This window comes from Salminus brasiliensis, chromosome 20 (assembly GCF_030463535.1).
Source record: "Salminus brasiliensis chromosome 20, fSalBra1.hap2, whole genome shotgun sequence".
Taxonomy (NCBI): Eukaryota; Metazoa; Chordata; class Actinopteri; order Characiformes; family Bryconidae; genus Salminus; species Salminus brasiliensis.
Genome location: NC_132897.1, coordinates 31,204,016 through 31,226,187, shown reverse-complemented (window position 1 = coordinate 31,226,187; position 22,172 = coordinate 31,204,016). Strand labels below are relative to the sequence as shown.

The following is a 22,172-nucleotide window of genomic DNA, read 5'->3' as shown; positions in this document are numbered from 1 at the left end:
GATATTAATCATTCTTCCTTTTTCTACTTATTAACCCATTCATCATCACTGATCCTAATTATGTATATATATCTGGTATACCAGTGTAACAGTATAGCAACTGCTTATCAACACCATAGTAACCACCTGGAAAACCATAGAAATAGCATAGCAACCACCTAGAAAAATAGAACTTATACAGATACATATTTCTTCTTTTAAAGGAGGCATGTGCTAGACAACTAAGCTGCACAGACCACCCACCACCCACAGACAACAAAGTTAAGTGGCTAAAGTTAATTATTGCTGGTGATGCAGATAAAAGCTGTAGGCCTGTAGGCTATGTGAATTCATGCAGGCCTGGCACTTCTTTTTTCAATTCTGGAGCAATGACTTCAGGCCTATACCAGAGCATGGGGGTGGACTGTGCACTTAATCCACAGATACGTCTGTAGACCAGCATTGGTGCCATACCTTCAAAATAGCTCACACAGAGTTAAATAATACATTTGGACTAGATCTTAAATAATTTTACTTGAGAAGATATTTTGTGTTGCATTGCATCACTATCACATAGCTGTGTGATGAAAGCTTTATCCTTCAGGCTATAAGGCCTTACAGTGTCATGCAAACAAAGCCTTTATTGTTTACTGCTGACAAAAAACCTCGCTGTTCTGTGTCCACAACCACTGAGTTCATAAATTAGCTCCAGAGGAACAGTTCTTGCACTGTAGTTACAGTGGCAGCTTAGAACTCGCTAGTCAATGTTGTGATGGATCGGCGTATATATGTAATATGTCCATCACACACTCACTCACATGGACTTGAACTGTGAGCGAAGACTTTCAGCCGTGGCCTTTTCAAGAAAAGCAGCTCCCCTTTAAAAAATGGGGGTCCGAAACTGACAACAGGAAAAGGCCACACCTGAAAGTCCTAATACATACCCAACTAGCCACTCCTATTCTCGCATAAATTTTCCCTCTGCCAGTTCCTCCCCTCCTTACTGTTTTTCATGAACCCATTACTTCACTTTTGGATCTTCAACCCTTTCTACTAGTGTTTATCAGTATGAGTGCAGAACTTTCAGGCTTACTCATATTCCTGAGCAGATGTGCTTTGTGCGTTCTCTCAAGTCTGTCTGGATATTGAGTTTTGAATGTTTTGGCTCAGCCACAGTCGTATCTCACAAGGTGGAGTCCAAGCTCTAAAAGGCAGGGATAAGGCCGCCAAGGATTGGAGGAGATGCTTCACATACTTGCCTTTCCGTCCAAATGTGATGCATTTAAAATAATTTCTAGTTTCAAAATATGGAGTTATTTAGTTGCAGAGGGTGAAAGCCGGAAAGAGAAAGACAGCATGAGAATGAGGAAATAAGTATGAGATTTTAGGCTGTTAGCTATTCCAATAAAATACTGTACATTCATTGGTCATGTGACTACAAAAATGTACCCGTTGTTAGTAGGGATGTCCTGATCCAGGGGCCGATCCAGGCAGTTTTTAATGAATCGGGTATCAGCTTTTAAGATTCCGATCTGAGTGCCATCTGGCATCGTCTAGGTGCCATTAACAGACATGATTCTCAGCTGCTGCAAAGTGCCCTAGAGATCTGTGACATTATTTCAGGGAGCAAAACAAAACAGAGGTTTATTTGAACTGATAAGTGCGCTGGCGTTAGCAGTTAGCAGCTAATCCCACCCTCACAACTTACCCCTGGTTAGAAACCAAATTATGATGGAAATGCTTTGTTTTTCCAGTGAGAGAACCACATTCCTTTCTTTGGTTCTAAATCAGCACTGCACAGTGAACAGTAGCTAATACTAATGCACACACACAAGTGATTTGACTGCAGAGTTGGACTGCAAGATATTAAACACTATAGAGTATAAAAGTAATAAAAAAATGAGTGTGGTTTTAGACACTAACTTATATGGGGCTGTATTATTTATAGAAATATAAAGATCGGATCAGATGGTAGATGGTATCTGCGCATTGTCAGCATTAAGAGAATCTGATCAGGGGTAAAATAAAATATTATAATTACAATCTAGTAATTGTGGAATAAATCAGATTTAAAGCAGTATTATCTATCTAGTTCTTGCTCCTGGGCTCCCTCTACAGTCAGGAATTTGCACTCTGAGCCACCACCATAGGACATGCTCTACACATGCACTTCTGGACAAGCTGACTGAAACAGAACCGCCATCTGAAGTAAAAGAAGCATGTGGACTGATGAGGCAGTACAGTAATATTACAGGATTCTACACAAATATGGCTCGGCTTACAGTTCTCACAAGCTTTGTCCTGCCCGCTTCATCAAAGTTCCATAGTGCTTGAATGTGTTGAATTACATGCATTCTGAGAAACAGCCAAAAAGAACAAGATCTGACAAACAAAAGCTGAACAGAGAGTTCTTAAATCAGGCCAGCGGAGAAAACACATGTAAACATTTTGGACAGTGGAGTTTGGACAGTGGAGACATCTCCAAATGTTAAAAAGCATGAAAAGGGATGAGGATATTGTTATATTCCAGCTTGATAGGTGGGTAACATTGAATAACTCCACCATAGCGATGTTGGACAAGGACGTTTTAGATGCTGTGCTTGGACGCTGTGTTCTGGGGTGATGCGTTTGTGAGGGATTCTCAATATTAGATACAGCAAGTTTTAGACTGGTGTACTTGGTAGTGCTGACCTTCCAAGTTCGCATTGACTGATTTCATCTTACTAATGTGCTTTCTGGTCATACAAACACTGCAGTTGGTAAAGAGGATGTCCTGCAGGTTTGTGCAAATTCCAAGCAGAAAAGCATTGTTTTTTTTCCATATGAAAGACCTTGTATTGAAGATTGACAGGATTACCCCTCCACACCCTAATCATGATTCTGCAGAACAGCCCGTGTCACTGGAAGAGCAACTGGAGAAGGCTTGCAAGACCACCCATGATCAGACTGTATTAATAACACAGTTATCTTATCGTCCAGGGCTTTTCAGACTACAACATGCTCAAAGCAGCATTTAAAAAAACATGGCACAGCAACTAAGGCAAGATGATGAGGAAATCCTAAGGCCCGGGTTAAGTGTTCCCAAACTGACAATCTGTGATCAATGTGTTCTTCTTCTTTGTTGCCTGAGGCAAGGATTTCCTTAAACACGACTTTGCTATTCTCTTCAATGCGCCACGTTTAGCTGTCTGTGCAACCTGGGCAATCTTCCTACATTTCATGTTTGGATGGCTTCCAGTCTGGCATTGAAGATACACTGTAAACAAGCTAATGCCTCATTGTTTTCAAAGCACTTTTCCATATACAAGAGTTGTATTAGACTGTAAGGAAATATATGTGCAGAGATCAGGAACCCTCGCTTTGCTTAAGGAAGCTATGGTTAATATATGATCTTCTTTTATTTGAGCAGTCAGAAGACCATCAACAGACTTTTACGGATGATTTCTACTAAATTGAGATGTTCTTTATTTTATTTGAAGAGTCCAAGTTCAGCCCTTCAGTCATCTCCAATATCACACGCATTCCCTGATTCTTCTTAGGTGCTCCTCCAGGTGGCTTTCCAGTATATACTTGCAGGTTCCACGCATAACTGGATTTTGCATCACAGGCTGCCCATACTTTGATGCCATACTTCACAGGCTTGTTTGACATATACTGTCGAAAAGGACAGCGTCCTCTGAATGGAACGAGGCGCTTATCAACAGTAACATGAGGGCCAGGATTATACAATAAAGGCAGGATTTTGACCCATTTATCCCAAACATCTCTGATCACTGCAGATTTGTTTTTCTCGCGTCGACCAGCTCTGGTGTCACGGTTGTCAAATCAGATCACACGAGAGATTATGTGAAATGTCTTTAAAGACATTGTTGAAGAGCTGAAATGCTGATTCAATATCATCAACTCTTGTGACAGCAAATCTTGTCGGATCAGGAGTCATTTCCAATCTGCCTTGGCTTTGGTGTGGTGATGTTGACCATTTTATTTTACCATCTTTAGATGTCCATGTCCCCTCTGTGGATTGTTGCGTTTCTTGGTTTTCATCAGATGAAGGGACACTGGCAGACTCGTCCTCTGAATCCTCATCGTGGGAAAATTGATTGATCATCAATAGCATTGCCCTCTGGCTCTGAAGGATCGTCCATCTCTGAAATCTCTTCCTCTACATCACTATCCCAGTTCATAAGCTGCGATAAAACTTCTTCAGCTGTAAATCGTCTGAAGCTCTTTTTTGGTGTATTTCTCAAAGAAAGGGCATAGAAACAGTGACAAAGACAGGTGAGAGAAATCTTCCAAAACAAAGTATATCAAAGAGACATGTTTATTTTGGATATGAATAGCTAGTTTGTGTCTGGGTCAGAATGACCCGCAACATCATCTTTGTATTGAAACTCTCAAAGTGTCCAGATTTTACACAGCAGTTCATGAGCCTAGATGAGGAAAACTCATGGAAAAAAAGTAAGGATAACCTGCACTTTGGTCAACACAAAAATTGAAATGGGTCAAACTGAACTGAAACACAATACAAGGGTTAAATGATGATGTTAGTCGTTTGGCACATTTTTGATCATCTGGATAAGGCCAATCCACATAAAACGCAAGTGTAAACTCACCCAAGACTCATTTAAACCAGATACAAATCCGATCACTTAAACCACTTCAGGAGGTGGTCTTAGGCGCACTTAAGCCACACGTTATAGCAGTGTAAACACATCCACCTCTCCAAGACGCTTCCCACAACCAAAACCCCTCCTAGTACAACCCAAACACTAGTAACTTTAAACTGTTGCGCAATGAGTAAATCTGCATATTCAGATGGATTTTACTACCAAATGTAAACACATGTGGATAAAATCTGATTGGCATACAATCCAGATACTAGTCACATGAAGTAACCAGGTGTAGATGTGGTCTTAGTCCTTGATGGAACATGCCAGGCTTAGATACAGAAATGCCTAATATGAAATAACAGGGCACGGTAATGCACATTGATCGTTTAGTTAATTATGTACACTTGGCATGTGGGATTGACATTATTATATAAATTATTATACAAACTTATTTCAGTGTGTAGGTTTTTTCTAGAAAGATGATATGATTGCAAGGTATAGTTTGCAGGGTACCTAATAATCTTTGATGGTCATTGTGCTAAAGCGGAGGGTTGGGGAATAACTGCATGTCATAGTATCACAGTATCTATACAACAGAACTAAAGTTAGAAATGGCTGTTTATTACAATAAGATATAGCTCTTGGCTTTAGAGACATTCAAAAGTATCAAAAAGTAATTCATTTATGCTAGTTTCAGTTTGAGCATCCTAGTGGATGACATTACTGGCTAGTTTGAATACTACCTTTCTCAAACCTGTGCTGTTAAATGTATAGGTTCCTTGAGGAACTTTTGGAGGTTCTTCAATTTGAAACTGTGGAGGAACTTCTTAAGGTGCTTTGAGGAAAAAAGGTTCCTTAAAGGTTCACCAAAGCACCTTAAGAAGGACCTAATGTTCTGGCTGATCAGTGTATGTGAATGCTTCATTTTTGCTGACAGTGTTTTATTCAAAACAGGGCTGTTTTTGTAGCTTAGTTTCCAGATATGGGCTGTATGAAATGTTGGATGTGCTGATCCAGTGTCTGCGGAGTCAGACACCTATAAAGGGTGTCTCATGGATCTTCTCTTAAGGGATGTCTTGATCTGTTCTCACCAGAAAGAAGTTATTGTTCTTTTAAGGCGGAGTTTTGTTTTTTTTTGTACTCGTGCCAGTACTTTGTTTTACTCTCTTACAGCAAAACTCTGGCCAGCACTGCAGTAAGTGATCTTACAACAGTCAGTAAATGCTTTACTGGTTTCAGGAGTGTGTCTAGATTAAAGTAAGCCTTATCTAATCTGATGCTATTATAATGATTTTAATGGGGTTTTTACAGCTGTAATGTTTATTCAGAGAACATTTATGGAGGGGACTACAAATCATTTTTACGATAAAACAATGTTGAACCAATACTGTTACACTTAAAACAAGATAAAAAAGATTAAAAAAAAAAAGAATGAGGGGAAAAGAAGAGAGTGACATGCTTAAACTCGCAAGGGTCATCACCATCACAAAGATACACACCGGCACAGCACACCATAACCACGCATAAGCAGCAATGCACTCGGGGGGCCCTATAAATGGCAAAGGAGCTAATCCTTGGGTCTCCAGAGGGAGATGGAAAGGACTGATGCACAGCCCTGCTTCTACAAAGCGTGCTTTCTTTTAAGCTCTGCTCTGATTGGCTGGTTTGCGGCACAATGGTGGCTCACAAAAGCACCTCGTTTTTATAAATTAATTTCTTTTTACCAAACAGCGTTGTAGTCATCTTGCTGTCCATATAGCCTGGTGAAGGTAGCTAGCTGAAGAGATTTCAGATTCGGATTTGGCTGGTACATAGCCATATTGCCAGTGTTGCTCAATGAACACAACTGTTTTTCCATATTTCCATATCGCAGCAGCCTTCATACTCTAGTTTCCCCATTCTCCACCTCTACTGACCTTTATCATCTGGAGGCAGGACCATGACTATAGTACAGTGACTGAGCCAAATCTTGCAGGAAGGATGCAGGCTGTTGGATTCTTTCCTGGTGGAGATGAAAGAGGAGCCATGCAGAATGCAATAGACTGAGCAAAAATTTGAAAAGAATGTTATGCTGGGTTGTAGCTCTGTCATCTGTGCTGAGCGCCGTGTTTATTGTTTCACTAGACTTCAAGAACTAGAATATTTATTGGCTATTTAGTGGGATAATTAGTATTAGATCATTTGTTATTTCTGGTGATCCATATCCAAGATCATGATGCACTAGCCTCCCTTTTTGCCACATTAATAGCTAGAAGAAGTATTCCGGTTCAAAATTTGCACAGTGGATTAGGGATATCATGAAGCTGGAAGAGATTAGATACATGGTTTTGATTTGTATGTACTATGTTCCATACATTACTCAATTCCAGCTTGTTGATGCACTGCAGCTAAAAGCTGCTTTCCCCAGTACAGTACAAGCTCTTGGCACCTGGAGAAAGATCCAGTCACTGGAATGAGTTTTACAATTTCCTTTCTTTACAGAGAGCATGGATATGATGTCAGATGGCATATGACCAGTGAGGAGTCTGTAAATGAACAGAAGCCGGTGTGTTTCCTGCCACAATGCCAGAGAGGACCAACCTACTTTTTGATACAGTGTGCAAATGAATATTGTAGGGGCCAAGTGGATGTGGAAGATTGAGGGTTTGAGGCCATTAACAGAACACTGGTACCTATTAGAAAGGTAGTTTTGGGCTCAGCTTTATCAGTGTTTTGTAAGCTTTTTAAGAAAAGTGAATGATCAGCTGTGCCAAAAGCTTTAGAGAGATTAATAAACAGCACAATGCTTCTTCATGTCTATGGCTGTAAAGAGGGTTCATATTAGCAAGGGCTTTGACTACTGATCTGTGGGGAGAAAGGATTTAGCATAAAGTGACCATGGCTTATAGTACCCATTAAGTCAGATGTATTCAAAGGCAGTGAGCTATTTAAATCTTTAAAAAGTTGACCAGCAGTAGAAAAATGTGAGTGAAAAACTTTTTTTTGGCAGTGGTCTTTAAAAATGTACCGCCTTCCAAAAATTGCAGGAAGAGCAGCTAATCATTAGACACAGATAATCAGATTTAGCCTTTCTAATAGTAGAATACCTTTATTCCTCAGCTGCCTAAATCTAAGCCAATGGTCTTGATCCCCGGGACGTTTAGCAAGGGTCCAAGCTTTGTTAGTCGACTACTGGTGTGAAATAACTAGTTTATAGTGGGTGAATGTGCTATGATTTGGGTCACTATATCGTGTGTGAATTAGCATTAGCGTTAGCCTCCACACAGTTCTGAATGCCCTCTCTTTAGTGCTGGTTTAAAAGCAAAGAAAGGCGTGTAGTTTCCCCTCTGGTAAAACAGAGTCCATGTTATGGACTGTTTTTATATTTCACTGTAAAATAGTGGAACTCGAAAACTCAAAACTCATTTATTTACCTTCTGAGAACGTCTTTACTGCTGTCGGCTGGGAATAATGTCCATTAATGGCAGAAAGATGGCACAACGTTGTTAAAACAAAGGCTTAGAACTAGATTGGGGTTACAATAGCTGATACTATAGAGTGAACATAAAACAATGCTTGCTTGCTACTGAGAAAACAATAGCTAGTTTGAGTGTAAACGTCAAGCCTTTTTTTTTTTTTACCTTACATCTCGCCTACATGGTGTCCTTGTCAGTTGCAGTATTGTGATATTTAGCTAACAAGAATGTCTGTCATACCTGTCTTGCCATCTTCCTGACTGCCAACAAATGCAGGTCCTCTCCCGGAGGTTTCAGGTTCATCTGCGGCAACATCACAGAAGCCATCAAGGAGTTCCAGTGGCTGACAGCTGGGCTTATCACAGAGAATGCGGTTGAGCTTGCTGAAAAAAAAGAACACGTTTTTCAGCCACAGCTACTTCTTTGGTTTCTGTGCTATGTTTGTTTAAACTTTTTTGATAATCGCCCTTGTTCGGATATTCCTTTAAAAAATTCCTTCAAATCCGAAGTGGTTCTCATATGTGCCTTCTAATTTAGTTTGAACAGAGGCGTCACCCCAAAAATGTACAAGGTCTGTTACATTGCTATTCTGCCACTGAAAACCTCACTGCTGTCGCCCATTTTCTCTCCTCATCAGTAAATGTGGAGTTGGATTGGTGTAAAAGTGGCTTGAATTCTGATGAGGCTGTTCATCAGAGTTGCATTGACACATATCGGAACTGAAAATGTCAGATTATGTGTTTTTGCTGAACACCTAGACAAAGGATATCTGGAACAATATGCTTTGGACATGCATATCCAAAAATATGAATGACATAAGGACCATCTCTAAATCATTAAGGTTTCAAGGCTGTCGCTTGGCAACAAATTCAGCTCCCTTCACAGGTTTTCTATAAGATTAAGGTACAGAGACTAGCAACTTCATGCTGGAAGACCCATCCACAACCTATTTTCAGTGTCTTGGCGTAGGAAAGGAGGTTTTCACTCTGGATTTTGCGGTACATGGCCCCCTCCATCCTCCTGTCAATGCGGTGAAGTTGTCATGTGCCCTTAGCAGAGAAACACCCCTAGGGCATAATGTTTCCACCTCTATGCTTGATGGTAGAGATAATGTCGGATAAATAGTCGGACACGACGAGTTAATACCAAAGAGCTTGATTTTGGTCTCATCTGACCACAGCACTCTCCCCCAAACACTCAGGTGCAAACATCAGATTGGCCTGAACATGTGCGGGCACTGCTGGATTTTAATATATTACACTGTAATGTGTTACCAATGGTTTTCTTGATGACTTATTAACAAGCCCCTCCCGTGTAGTTGTAGGCTGATCTCACCTTTCTCATGATCATTGATACCCCACAAGGTGAGATATTGCGTGGAGCCCCAGACCGAGGATCGATTTGATGTCCATTTTGTGTTTCTTCCAATTTCAAACAATTGAATGTCTCCTTCTTACCCAGCTTCTTGATTATGGTTTTGTAGCCCATTCCAGCCTTGTGCAGGTCTGTAATCTTGTCCCTGACATCCTGACAACTCTTTAGTCTTGCCCATGGTGGACAGGTTGGAGTCTAAATGACTGATTGATTCGGTGGACAGGTGTCTTGTATACAGGTGATGAGTTAAAATTAGCAGCATCTATTTTGTATCGGGGTATCGAGTATCGGTTTGTGGGAGCCAGAACTCTTAATGGTTTGTAGGGGATCAAATACTTATTCCACTCAATGAAATGCAAATCAATTTCTTTATTTTAAACTGACATGTAGTAGTAGGTTTAACTCTGCACAGTTAACCCAGACAGCAGGAGATCAGTAGTGTCCCTGCAGTATAGAGACTCATTATAAACGCTTACTGTAGTGGGAAGATCTCACACAGTGCTCATTAGCACTGCGCAGCTTAATAACGATTCTACCATGCATCACTGCTTTTGTTTTTTAGGTAGCTTAGGCTGCATACAAAAAGTTATAAAATATGTCTGTAAATATACATATATGCATCTATCTCCTGGGCAAGTTGTCACGCCTGTTAAGATGTTAACTTTGACAGCACGAATGTCTACATAACCATCACTGAATTTACAAAGCAAGTACACAGAACCAAAATGAGGAGACAGGAGAGGCCAGATTGGAAACAGATGAGCGGGCCCGAGGGTGCAGTCAGAATGACTGACGCATGTAGAGCACATGGGAAAACATCTCAGGGGATCTCATGGAATGTTTTGTGCACAATCCTGCCATTTTCAAACAAAAAACTAACTTAGTTATACAGTTACAGGGGTCATCACCACTACAAATGCAAACTGCCACATGATTGGGTTCAGTCCATTAATCGGCAAGATTAGTATATTTATTTTAATGCTCTAAAACTTTGAACAGTATCTTAATTAGCCTGCAAAGAAAAACTTTGTTCCAACAATCCATCAGCCATAGTATCCACTAAGCAGCTGTCTAGCAATCAATTTAACTGATGTCTACAAAGCAGAAGACTAAGAATTTCAGCCAGCTGATTTGTCATTTAAATTAAGAAATGGCAGTGGAACAAGAACAATGGATATCAACTTTTTGCATGCCACTGCATCTGTTCTGTAGTTTTTGCTTTATTAATAAGAGCTGAACTATGGTAGGTTTTAGATTCCGAACGTTACAGGAGAAATTGCCCAAAGAAGTTGCTTCGACAAGTGGGCAGCTTGGCCGCATTTCAGCAAGATCACATACCACTAAAGTGCACATGTATGTAGCCCACAGGCTATGCCACACAATGACTTGCCTAAAGCGGCCAGAAGTGTCGCACCTCTGAGGAGTCCTTTGGTGAGCTTCTGGATTTGACTGAGGTTTCACACAGACAAGGTATCCGTGCCGTGTATGATGAAGCTGAATGCCTCTTCCAGTGCCTCCATGCTTGAGAAAAACTGCGAAAACATTATTTACAGACATGTCTATTTGCATGGCATCATTATAATCTGAGGTTATTTTTTACAACAGGTAAATAGGGTTTGAAATGTTTACTGACTCAAAAGTGCACTGTCTGTAAAAAAGACATGCACATTTGAACAGGCCTAAAATCACTGAGAAACATCTGAGCTTACAGTTAAGCCTTGGGTACACTTCACAACTTTTCAAGTAATAGCACATTACAGAAAGACTGGGTATCTCACAGTTCCCCACTGAATTTTGCAGATAAAAAAAAAATGCTCAGTTTGCATTGAGCCAAAATGACAGAAAGGTAAAATGTATTTAGGTCGTGGGTGGGAAGGTGGAGTCAGCAGGGTCTGTGCAGACTGCAGAGAGAAGTGGAGGTGAGTAGCACAGCACAGATTGGTGGCTACCCAGTATACACTTTACTGATTACGCTCAGAGTGAGGTCAAATATTTGTTGTTATAAGTGTGTGATATTCTCGTGACCAGGAGGCCAGAGTCCATCCCGTCACACAAACAATCTGCACGCTAGAGACAACCAGCTTTTGGCATGGTAACATGTTCATGCACAAGGGAATCTTGGGAATTGGTATTTCTGTACAGGAAATGAGTGAAGGTCGAGCATGGAAAAGCACCGTGTGAGTGGTCAAAATCTACTGAGGCCTATTGTTTTCAGGAAACAGACAGGATGTAAAAGCCTATCCTACTCAGCTACACCCGAACACCTTAAGACTTCTCTTGCCAGAGATCAGAGGGCCTGATGCTTTCAGTCTGTCATTACATTGTTCTTCAGAGGCTTGCGTGTACATGAGCAGGAAGGCATGCTTTGGTGAGCCGGGAGAAACAACCCTTTAGGGAGTCGTCACAGTTAAAATAGCCTAGTGTCAGGCGAGGTGAACTGTAAGGCCTGCTTTACCCTCCCCTCTCTCTGTTACTTTATTTCTCGCTGACTAGTTCTATCATGCTATCTCTTTACTCATTCATTACTGTCTACTAAGGCCTTCACTAAATGGTGTTTTTATACAAACACAGACACTATATATGACTTTAGTCGAGCTCAGTGTGGGTATGATGAGTGAACTGGAAGGATCAGAGTAATCAGTGTGTGTATGTGTTCAGGTTGTGGTTGGTGTTACTGGTGAGACCAGTTTGACATCATGCAGGAAGAAACTGTTCTTGAAAGTAGTGGGTCTGGCTCTGATGTTCCAGTATCTCTTTCCAGATGGCATGGGTTTGGAACAGGAAGTGGCAGGGGTGAGTGGAGTCAGAAGAGATGTTTATGGCTTTTTTCCTACAGCTCTTGTTGTAGAGGTCCTGTATGGGTGGGAGGGCAGCTGCAGTGATGTACTGGGCAGATTTCACCACTCTATGCAGGGCCTTGTGTTTAGCAGCTGGTCAGGATGCTCTCCACAGTGGACCTGTAGACATAGCAGAGGAGCTGTTGTGGCATGCATTGGAGGACGTGTAAGCATTGCTGAGCCTTCCTCACAATGTGTGATGTGTTGAGTGACCAGGTACCAGTCCTCAGTTATGTGGAACCCAAGGAACTTGAAGCTGCTCACTCTCTCCACCGCCATCTCCTCGATGCTCAGTGGTGTGTGCACTCTGCTTCCTCTTCTGAAGTCAACAAATAGCTCCTTGGTTTTGCTGAGGTTGAGAGAGCGGTTGCTGTCAGTGCACCATTCTGCAACAAGCTTAACTTAATCCCGGTATGGTCCCTGTCCTTTTCATGTCCTCTATTCTAGAAAAACAATCCTGTGGTTTCGGTAGAGTCAAGTAGACCAGAAATTCTGAAAGATTTAAAGCGCTAAATTTTAAATCAATGGTCAAATCAGTGTAACACCCAGTTATACAGTGCCCTCCATAATTATTGGCACCCCTGGTTAAGATGTGTTCTTTAGCTTCTAATAAATTTAGTTTTTTTCTAAATAATATGGGACCACGATGGAAAAAAGAGTAAAATCCAACCTTTAACTCAAGTGAATTTTAAGGGGGGAAAAAAATCCCTGACTAAGAAATAATTATTCTTCATAAAATCACCTGTTCCACAATTATTGGCACCCCTAACATTTCTTAGGAAATAAATGTAATTAAAGTATTTCTGTCAATTCTACAGTAGTTTACGAAGTTGATCAGAGTATGTAGGAACATTTAATTAGTAATTCACAACTTCCTGTTTCCCTGGGGTATAAATATGACATGACACAGAGGCCATTTCTCTTCAACATGGGAAAGACAAAGGAACATACCATTCAAGTAAGGCAGATGTGTGTTGACCTCCACAAGTCAGGCAATGGCTACAAGAAAATAGCCACTCACCTCCACCTGTCCATATCTACTGTCAGAGGAATTATGAAGAAGTTTAAAACAACTGGAACAGTGGTAAACAAGCCTGGATAAGGACGCAAGTTTATTTTGCCACCACGCACAGTAAGGAGGATGATAAGAGAAATAAAAAGGTCTCCAAAGCTCACTGTTACAGAATTGCAACAAATGGTAGCTTCTTGGGGTCACAAAGTCTCCAAAACAACCATCAGGCGCTATCTGCATGCCAACAAGCTGTTTGGGAGGCATGCACGGAAAAAACCTTTTCTCACTCACAATCATTAACGCAAACGTTTGGAGTTTCCTAAGCAGTACTGGAACTTCCACTGGGGCCGTGTGCTTTGGTCAGATGAAACTAAGATAGAGCTTTTTGGCAACAAATGCTCTAAGTGGGTCTGGCGTAACACATGAGCTGAATATGCAGAAAAGCACCTCATGCCCACTGTGAAATATGGGGGAGGATCAGTGATGCTGTGGGGCTGTTTCTCTTCCAAAGGCCCTGGGAACCTTGTTAGAGTGCATGGCATCATGGATGCTTTGAAATAAAACAAAATCTGGTGGCTTCTGCCCAAAAGCTGAAGATGGGTCGTCACTGGGTCTTTCAGCAAGATAATGACCCAAAACATATGGCCAAATCTACACAGAATTGGTTCACCACACACAGAATGAAGCTCCTCCCATGGCCATCTCAGTCCCCAGACCTCAACCCCATTTAAAACCTGTGGGGTGAGCTGAAGAGGAGAGTGCAGAGGTGAGGACCCAGGTCTCTGGATGATTTAGAGAGATTGTGCAAAAAAGAATGGTCAAAGATCCCACTATCTGTATTCTCCCATCTTGTGAAACATTATAAGAGAAGATTAGGTGCTGTTTTGTTGGCAAAAGGGGGTTGTACAAATTATTGTGGCACACATGATTTGATGTTAAACAATTATTACTTAATGTGGGTTTTTCTTTCCTACTGAATAAATTCACTTGAGTTAAAGGTTGGATTTTACTCTTTTTTCCATCGTGGTCCTATATTACTTAAAAAAAACTCAATTTATTAGAAGCTAAAGAACACATCTTAACCAGGGGTGCCAATAATTATGGAGGGCACTGTATTTTGTCTGACTGAACAGTGTACAGTGATAGTGTTTTATTATTTATATGTTTATGTTTATATTGTCATGAATTGTTCTGTAAAAGAAAGTAAATGCAAAAACCACCTATTTCCTTTTTTTGTTTACTTGCCTTGTGTCACAAATTCACTGGACACTGGACGTACGTGCAAAAGCAACACAGGGCTCTAAATACACAGCGACATGCTAAACACAAACGCTGCACAGCTGGTAAGAGTGACAGATCCAAACATAAACACAAAGCCATGTAATATAAGGCCCATGCCAGACCAAGATAAAAAAAATGACAAGCAGACTGGAAATGACAGACAAGAGGTGCAGACACAACGTTTAGCATAGCTGCATTGTTTAAGAGGTCTTCAAACTCCCTCCCACCCTCCCTCCCTTTCTCCCACTCTCACTCACGCTCTCTCTTTCTCACACACACACAGAAAATAGAAGCTTCAGCAGCACAGCAGGAAAACAAAATCGGTTCCTTGTGTGCATGATGGACACAAACCATTTGGCTCTAGAAGTGCAAAAAACTTGAGGCCCATCAGGGGCTGCTAAATTAGAAATCAAACCATGTCTGAAGAAGACCTTGCGGTTTTGTTCATCTGCTTTGACCTGGGTATTCTCACTCCAAAGATTTACAGTCTCATAAATCAGCAGAAGTGGTACAGAGTAATCAACACTCCACTATGGAGCGGTTAACCTCTGTGATCAACTTCCATCACCTAATACAGTCCATGCCATGACATCTCACTAGTGCCATCTGAGCCAAGGGTGGTTATTCCCACTATCAGGTAGGTGGTCAAAATATTTTGATATGACTGTGTACTTTTCTGTTGTTAACAGTTTATTAGAGTGTACATCAACCAATGCATCGGGATCATTACTGGTGTTCATTACAACACCCATCGTCACTGGTGTGTCTGGAAGCATTAGCAGACGTACTTACAGAGAAACTAATAATAAAAGCCCAAACTCTTATTCAAACATCATTAAAAAGAGTGATAGTTACAAGCTACATGCCAAATAATGAGTGCACATTCATCCATACTGTTTAACCTCAGATCCTGATGGTCACTGATCTTACTTTGTCTTCTCAATCAGGCAGCATATATATACAATGTTACTCCCATTTAATCACCAATCTTTAGTTAGAAGTGAAAATTCTGCCTACTTTATCCCCTTAGACCCTGTAGCCCACACTTCTTTAATTTGTCACTAAATATAATTATAACTATAATTAACATCAGTTTCATAGGCCCTAAAATAGAACCTTGTAGGACTCCACAACATATGCTAAATCAAACTGCTAAAAAAAAAATCACAATAGTTCCTGCATAAGTATTAATACCTGAATAATAAACGTGGGGTTCAAAAGGTAAATATAGGGAATTAGTTCATTCACTTTTCAAGGAATATTGTTTACTTTGACATGTCCAGCATCGTTAAACTTGTTAACACGTTGTGTTTTGTGTTGCGCACTTTACAATAAGGCTATTTTTGTGTTATGTGTTAGCATAAATAAAGCATATAGAAAGTAAGCGCTGTCCCTCAGATGTCCTCGCCAACTGCATTCTCAATCTTTGACAGAAGAGCATAACACTGCTTCTTAAAATCTTGCCCCATGAAAGCATAAAGATATGGGTTCAAAGCGCTGTTGGCACTGGCAAGAATGATGACAAAAACATATCCGGTTGGAAGGAAGCTCTTATATTCCTCAAAGTTTAGGTCCATCAAAGCAACGGTGTGAAAAGGCAGCCAGCAGATCAAGAAAGTAGCAATCACCACTGTCAAGATCTTGAAGGGCTTTTTGAACTGCTTGGTCTGGCTGGTCTTCAGCTTTCGTATGATGACAACATAACAGATGACAATGATCAGGATCGGGATCACGAATCCAAAAATGAACTCACATGCCACTTCGGCGAAGTGGTTTTGATCATTGATGTAGCCGTAGAAACAAAATTTTGCCTGGTTGTGGTCATCATGCAGAACATTGTGGAAAACAGCCGAGGGCGTGCTGAGCACTGCTGAGGTGATCCACATTAGCACAACGGCCACAGAGGCCTTTCTAAAGGTGCGCTGGTTCTGCGCCCACACAGGAAACATAACGACCACACAGCGGTCCACGCTGATGATGACAAGGAGGAAGACGCTGCTGAACATGTTGAGCAACATGAAGAAGGACCAGAACTTGCACATGAAGAAACCGAAGGCCCAATCATTTTTGACCATATCAATGACACCGAAGGGCAGGAAAAAACATAACATCAAGTCAGACACGGCCAGGCTCAGGTACCAGGTGGTGTTGACCGACCTCTTCAGCTTGAACCCTGCGATCCAGATCACCAGACCATTTCCAGCCACACCCAGGATGAAGATGATAAAATTGGCCACGGCAAAGAAAACACACATCATATTCCTGCAAGCCGCTGGAGCCATAGTCGGACTTGCGGTGTCATTTTCAGAGTTAGAATATTGCGTTCCTGTCACGGGGGTTGAAGTCATGATGATTCTTGATCCTGAAAAGAAATCACAAACAAAAAACTGAATTTCTGCTAGTAGATATTCTTCTATTACAGGTAGCATATTTTGAAATATCTGAAATCATTACAATTATACATTTTCTCAACTGTTGTAAAAGTGGTTTGGTCCAATATGAGGTTATGACCTTAACCCCTTAACCTAGCAAGGCTTATTACACACTAAGGCATAGTACTCAGTAACTACAGGGACATCTGTACAAACTGGTGGGGCTATTCTTTGGTGATAGAAGTTTGTAATAACACATTCAGCCATTAAGGGGTTAAACTCCTGAATGAGCTCTTTGAGTTTACTGTTCTACTGTTCATTTTAAAAAATGTAAAAACCCTAACCTGCCAACTTGTTAGCTCACAAAAAAGCTGGTAATGTCTGATGTGATGCGTCTCCCAAAAAAATAAAAAATAAAATAAATAAATAAATAAAAAGCTAAAGAACACTCAAATTAACTGTCTTGGTAAACTGCGCTACTGTGTTTGGATTAGGTATGCAAGTTCTGGTTTATGTTTGAATGAAATGAACTCACCGGTCACTGGCTGCTTCAGAACGGTGCTGCAGAGTTGGTGCTTTTGTGGCTTATGATGAGTAACAAGCTTATTAGTAACAAGTTTTGTGAATTCAATATCCTGTTTGTGACGCATTTATGTTTCAGAATTCAAAATAGTAAAACCACACATCTTCCTTTGCTGCAGCACGTCAACTACCCTTTTCGGCAACAGCTGAGTATGAAGCCTTTAAAAGACACAGTCTATGCAAGAGAGCGGATTACAATTTCTACAATATCATTTAAACAATTTTAAGATACTGATGTAATCCAACTAAACACACAAAACTTCCTTTCATGTGTTAAAGGTAATTCATAAAATCAATCATTTTCTTGTGAAGATAAAGTTATTATGCCTTAATAAGACATAATGTTCCCTACTTGGCTGAATTATATCAGATGTTTCCGATAATAATCTACCAGTCTCTGACATCAACTGGAAGAGTTATTCCTTCTCCTCCATGCAGAATTCTTTCAGCTGTGAAGCATTTCAGAAACATTTTTCTTCTTGTAAAATATTGCCTTTACAGTATAAATTTATAAACAATCAATAAATCTACTCCATGATCAGGAGGAATGGCTTGGGTTGGTACTGGTGTACTGATGTTAAAAACTGAAAATGAAAATAATAATGATTTTGGTGAATATATATATTTTTTAGTGGTACCATAAATAATTAATTTAATATCTATGCTATGTATTTTATAATAAAGTATTTCTAACACTAATGTATAACCTGTGGACATAAAAGTTTCTCCTAATTGAAGAGTCACCCATATAGCATCATCCGCAAATCTGAATGTACCTAAGAATGAATATTTTACCTAGCAAGTACTTGCTAATTGAAATGAACTTCCCATTGAACCCAGAAAACAGTGCAGCCTACTGTCTGCCAACCAGCACTAGTGAATTCACCTGTAGTCCAATAATCAGCCCTGACCTTAATCAACAAGCAGCTGTAGTATGATATTATTCAAGACAGTGAGGGACAGATTTAGTAAAAGAGGTGCTAATAGTTTGCATCAGAGGGGGTGAGCAGGGAAAACAAATTGTATCCATAGGTCCGTTCACGAAGGGCCAGGAAAACATACCGTAAAGACAGTGAATCAGCTGGGCTGGGTGCATCATGTTTAACATTACGTAGGCCAGTTCACACGTCGAGACTTAAGATAAGAATTAGCATGCCTTTGCATTCTTTTTTTTCTTCTTTTTTTTTTTGGTTTTGTGAAATGGGAACACCAAATGTACTCATGGTAAAGCCTTTTGAATTCTGGGACCTAGTAACAAGCCAGCACCCTGTGATCTAAGAAATTGTGATGGCTCGTAATCAAGCCTGTAAGTGAGGTTGCGTAGGGGTTTTATATTGAATACGGATTTGAACTGGAAGCCAGTTCAGAGCTGACAAACTGGACTGATATGATACAATTTTTCCAGATTTAGTAAGGAGTTGAGTAATACGTTGCGGTTTATTGAGTAATGAGTTGAGGTTTACTGAGGCTTTCGTAGGAACATCCTGACAACAGTGTTTTGTAATAGTCTAGCCAGCAAGTAATACATTTTGCACTAATTTTGCACCAAAAAAAAGGGGGAACTTCTGTTTTGTTTCTGTTTAGAAGAAGGAAGTTATGCAATAGTCAGTCCTTTTTTGTCATTACATTTGGCTAACATGTAACGGTGGAAGTTAATGCCATGTTTCCTTTTAACTGTAAAAAAAAAAGATTTTTACAGTTTAATAATTGCTAGGTTTGATTATAACTGGTAGGCCGGTTGTAGAATTTGACGAGGAGATAATCTTCTCCAGTTCTAGCTGCTGAAGTGGGTAAAATGCCTTAAATCTTTTTTAATGTAACTAAGCTGTGCTAATATTATTCCTATTTTAACTAGATAAAATGTTGTTCATATGTTTTATTATTTAAAGAGATTAAAAAGCATCACTAGTAAACAGGCAGTATCTGAGGCCTGGTACCTGTCTTTTATGGTGTAAAATGTGAACCTTGTGAGTTAAAGCTAGCAGTGCTCCAGAGGATGTAATATGATCAAAATCACAATCACACACTAAACTACATCAAATATCCATGTTATTTTTTACCCTGCATGAGCTTGTTCCTCTCTCTCCCCCCTCTGTTAATGTTCAAGCCCTCAGTTCAGGTCCCCAATCAGTCTGGAGACCTGCTCCACCGAAGCAATCCGGTGCACAGCAGAGCCGACAGCACACCCAAGACAAGAAAGTAATGACTGTATTAAAAAGCTTGGCAAAGTGAAAAGGTCCAAAGATGTTATACCTTCATTTAAAACATTAAAGTCTGATTTCATAACAACATAATGTTCCCTCTCTAGTTACATTTTCCTCATGATAAATAAAATCCTACTATCCACACCAACGTTAGCTAGCTAGCTCCCCATGCTATAATGTCCGAAAAGGTAAACTAGCCTAACAGCTAGTTAGCTATCTAGATAGCTAGCTAGCTAAATTCTTGTCACAAACGCATTTTGCCACAGCATAATATAAAGGTAATAAAGGTAAAATAATCAATATTCAACTACAATTGATATGTGTCATCAATAGTCTCTTAGAAATTGAACATTTCCACGTTATGAAATGTTTTCTGATCTCAGAGGCAGCAGTTAGGCTTAACGTTAACAGCTGAAGACATAGCTAGTGCTAGTTAGCTAGTAGCTAGCTAGCTGGCTACAATAATCGGCCACAAACAGGCATTTTGCCACAGTAAATTAAAGGGAATTTAATTAAAGTTTTAAAATAATCAATATTTAGTTAGAACGAGTACGTTTTATCAATAATGACTCAGAAATTGAACATTTGTTACATAATGAAATGCTTTCTTACCTCAGAGGCAGCAGTTAGCTGTAAACATTAGCTAGCTAGCTAGCTAGCATTAACAGCCGAAGATAGGATATAACCTAGCTATCTAGCTAACTAGTGCTAGTTTGCTTGCTAGCTATCTACAATCTTCAGTCACAACCAGGCATTTTGCCACAGTAATGTAGCTAGTGCTAAAGGTTTTTAATGAATTGTTTAGTGAGAACTGATCTATATTACCAATAATCGCTCAGAAATGATAGCTAGCTACATTTTTACGTTATGAAATGTCTCCTTACCTCAGAGGCAGCAGTTAGCTAGCTAGCTGTAAACGTCCGTTTGGGTCTGTGGGAATTGCCTGAGCTAGCTTTGTGCATATATACCTTCACAATGATCTCCCGGTCTATAACTATAACTATAACTATAACTCAGTGTATATCAACTTTCATCAGTGCTGTACTGTGGATAGTGCTGATAACACAATTCCAACCTTCCAATTTATAGCTAGATGTTTTCAAATATGATGCTCAAACAGTGCTGGACACTGTGCCTGTAATCACTTCTATGAAATGTTTGATACATTGGAAACAATGGTGCATTAAAAAGAATGAGATTTGTACATGATGAAGTAAAATCAAGAATATGTGAGGGGAAATGGGATAGGCTAAAAAAAAAAGGCTATAAAAGAAGACCATCATTGAGATCGATTTTGAGATTGATCAACTCCAGATCAGATTAATCTGAAATAAAAGACTGTGCCTGTTATTCTGATGGTCCTTGGTCTTCTTGAAGTTTCCTTAATTTCAGGTTAGAATCCCTGCAGATTTCTTTACGACACAAAATGAATGAATTGAAACTCTGTGAAACACAAACACTAGAGATGGAAGGATTGATCGGATGTGTATTGGTGTGAGCCAATTTGCAGCCCAATATTTCTAGCTGATCAGATCATATGATTAATATTTCACATTTCCCTGCAGTTGAGCACTCAACCACTAGATAAAAATGTGAAAAACATCTAGAAGATCAGGAGTTGGGGGTATTTTAGAAATCAAGATTTCTCAAAAACAAGCCTATTCAAAAGCAGAAGGGCTGAGGAACATTCCTATTGGGCTGTTATTGAACTTTTTTGCCCTAAAAGACACTTGTCTAACTGAGAAACTCCTGCTGTGTGAAATATGATCCATTCAGACGAACAACGTTAAGTTCATTTTCATGCTGGGAAATCACGCCCTGAGTGCAAGAGACAAAAACTGAGATTCAAGGTGTTTAGCTTGTCAACCAGCATGACCAAACTGGGACCCATTCATCCAAGATCATCTTATCACCTTAGGGTGTGTTTTCCCCTGAAGTATCAGCTTTTCAACCTCTATGACCATTAAAGACTAAAGCATGGACAGAAATAGGTTAACCCACCAGGACCCAAAATCCTGCTGTAGAAAAAAAAATACTGTCAAACAGAAGAGATTAGAGATGGTGTCCTGGAGATTCTCTGAATGTACTCTAGGTACAGGCCAAGGCCAGGGTGTTGAATAATGGGCTGCCCACGAATGACAAAACTGGCACTAAAGCAGTTATGGTTTAAGGTTCTATACATGTGGATCGACTCAACTGATTCATGCTTGTGCTTTTGCAGACACTTCATCCAGTGTGATTGTATACTGGAGCTTCATATTAGTTATAGTCAGTGGAAATGCGGTCATGCAGATTTTAGACTCAGACTGCCAGCCCAAATCAGATTTTTTGGCATATCTAGATTGCATCCAGATTAATGTTTGATAGTCTGAACAGCCACATAAAATCACATTTGGAGGTGAATGTGATTTTACAAAATCTTTCTTTTGCATCACCTGCAACATGTCAGACAATGACCACGTCAAA

At 40.1% G+C, this 22,172-nt stretch overlaps 1 protein-coding gene across 1 annotated transcript; it reads right to left on the bottom strand.

Moving 5' to 3' along the window:
• Window positions 1-15,942: 15,942 nt before the first annotated feature.
• LOC140541934 (chemerin-like receptor 1) lies at window positions 15,943-16,896 on the bottom strand. The gene has a single exon (XM_072664734.1). It carries the CDS (start codon window positions 16,894-16,896, stop codon window positions 15,943-15,945), a length of 954 nt encoding a protein of 317 aa, XP_072520835.1.
• Window positions 16,897-22,172: the final 5,276 nt, after the last annotated feature.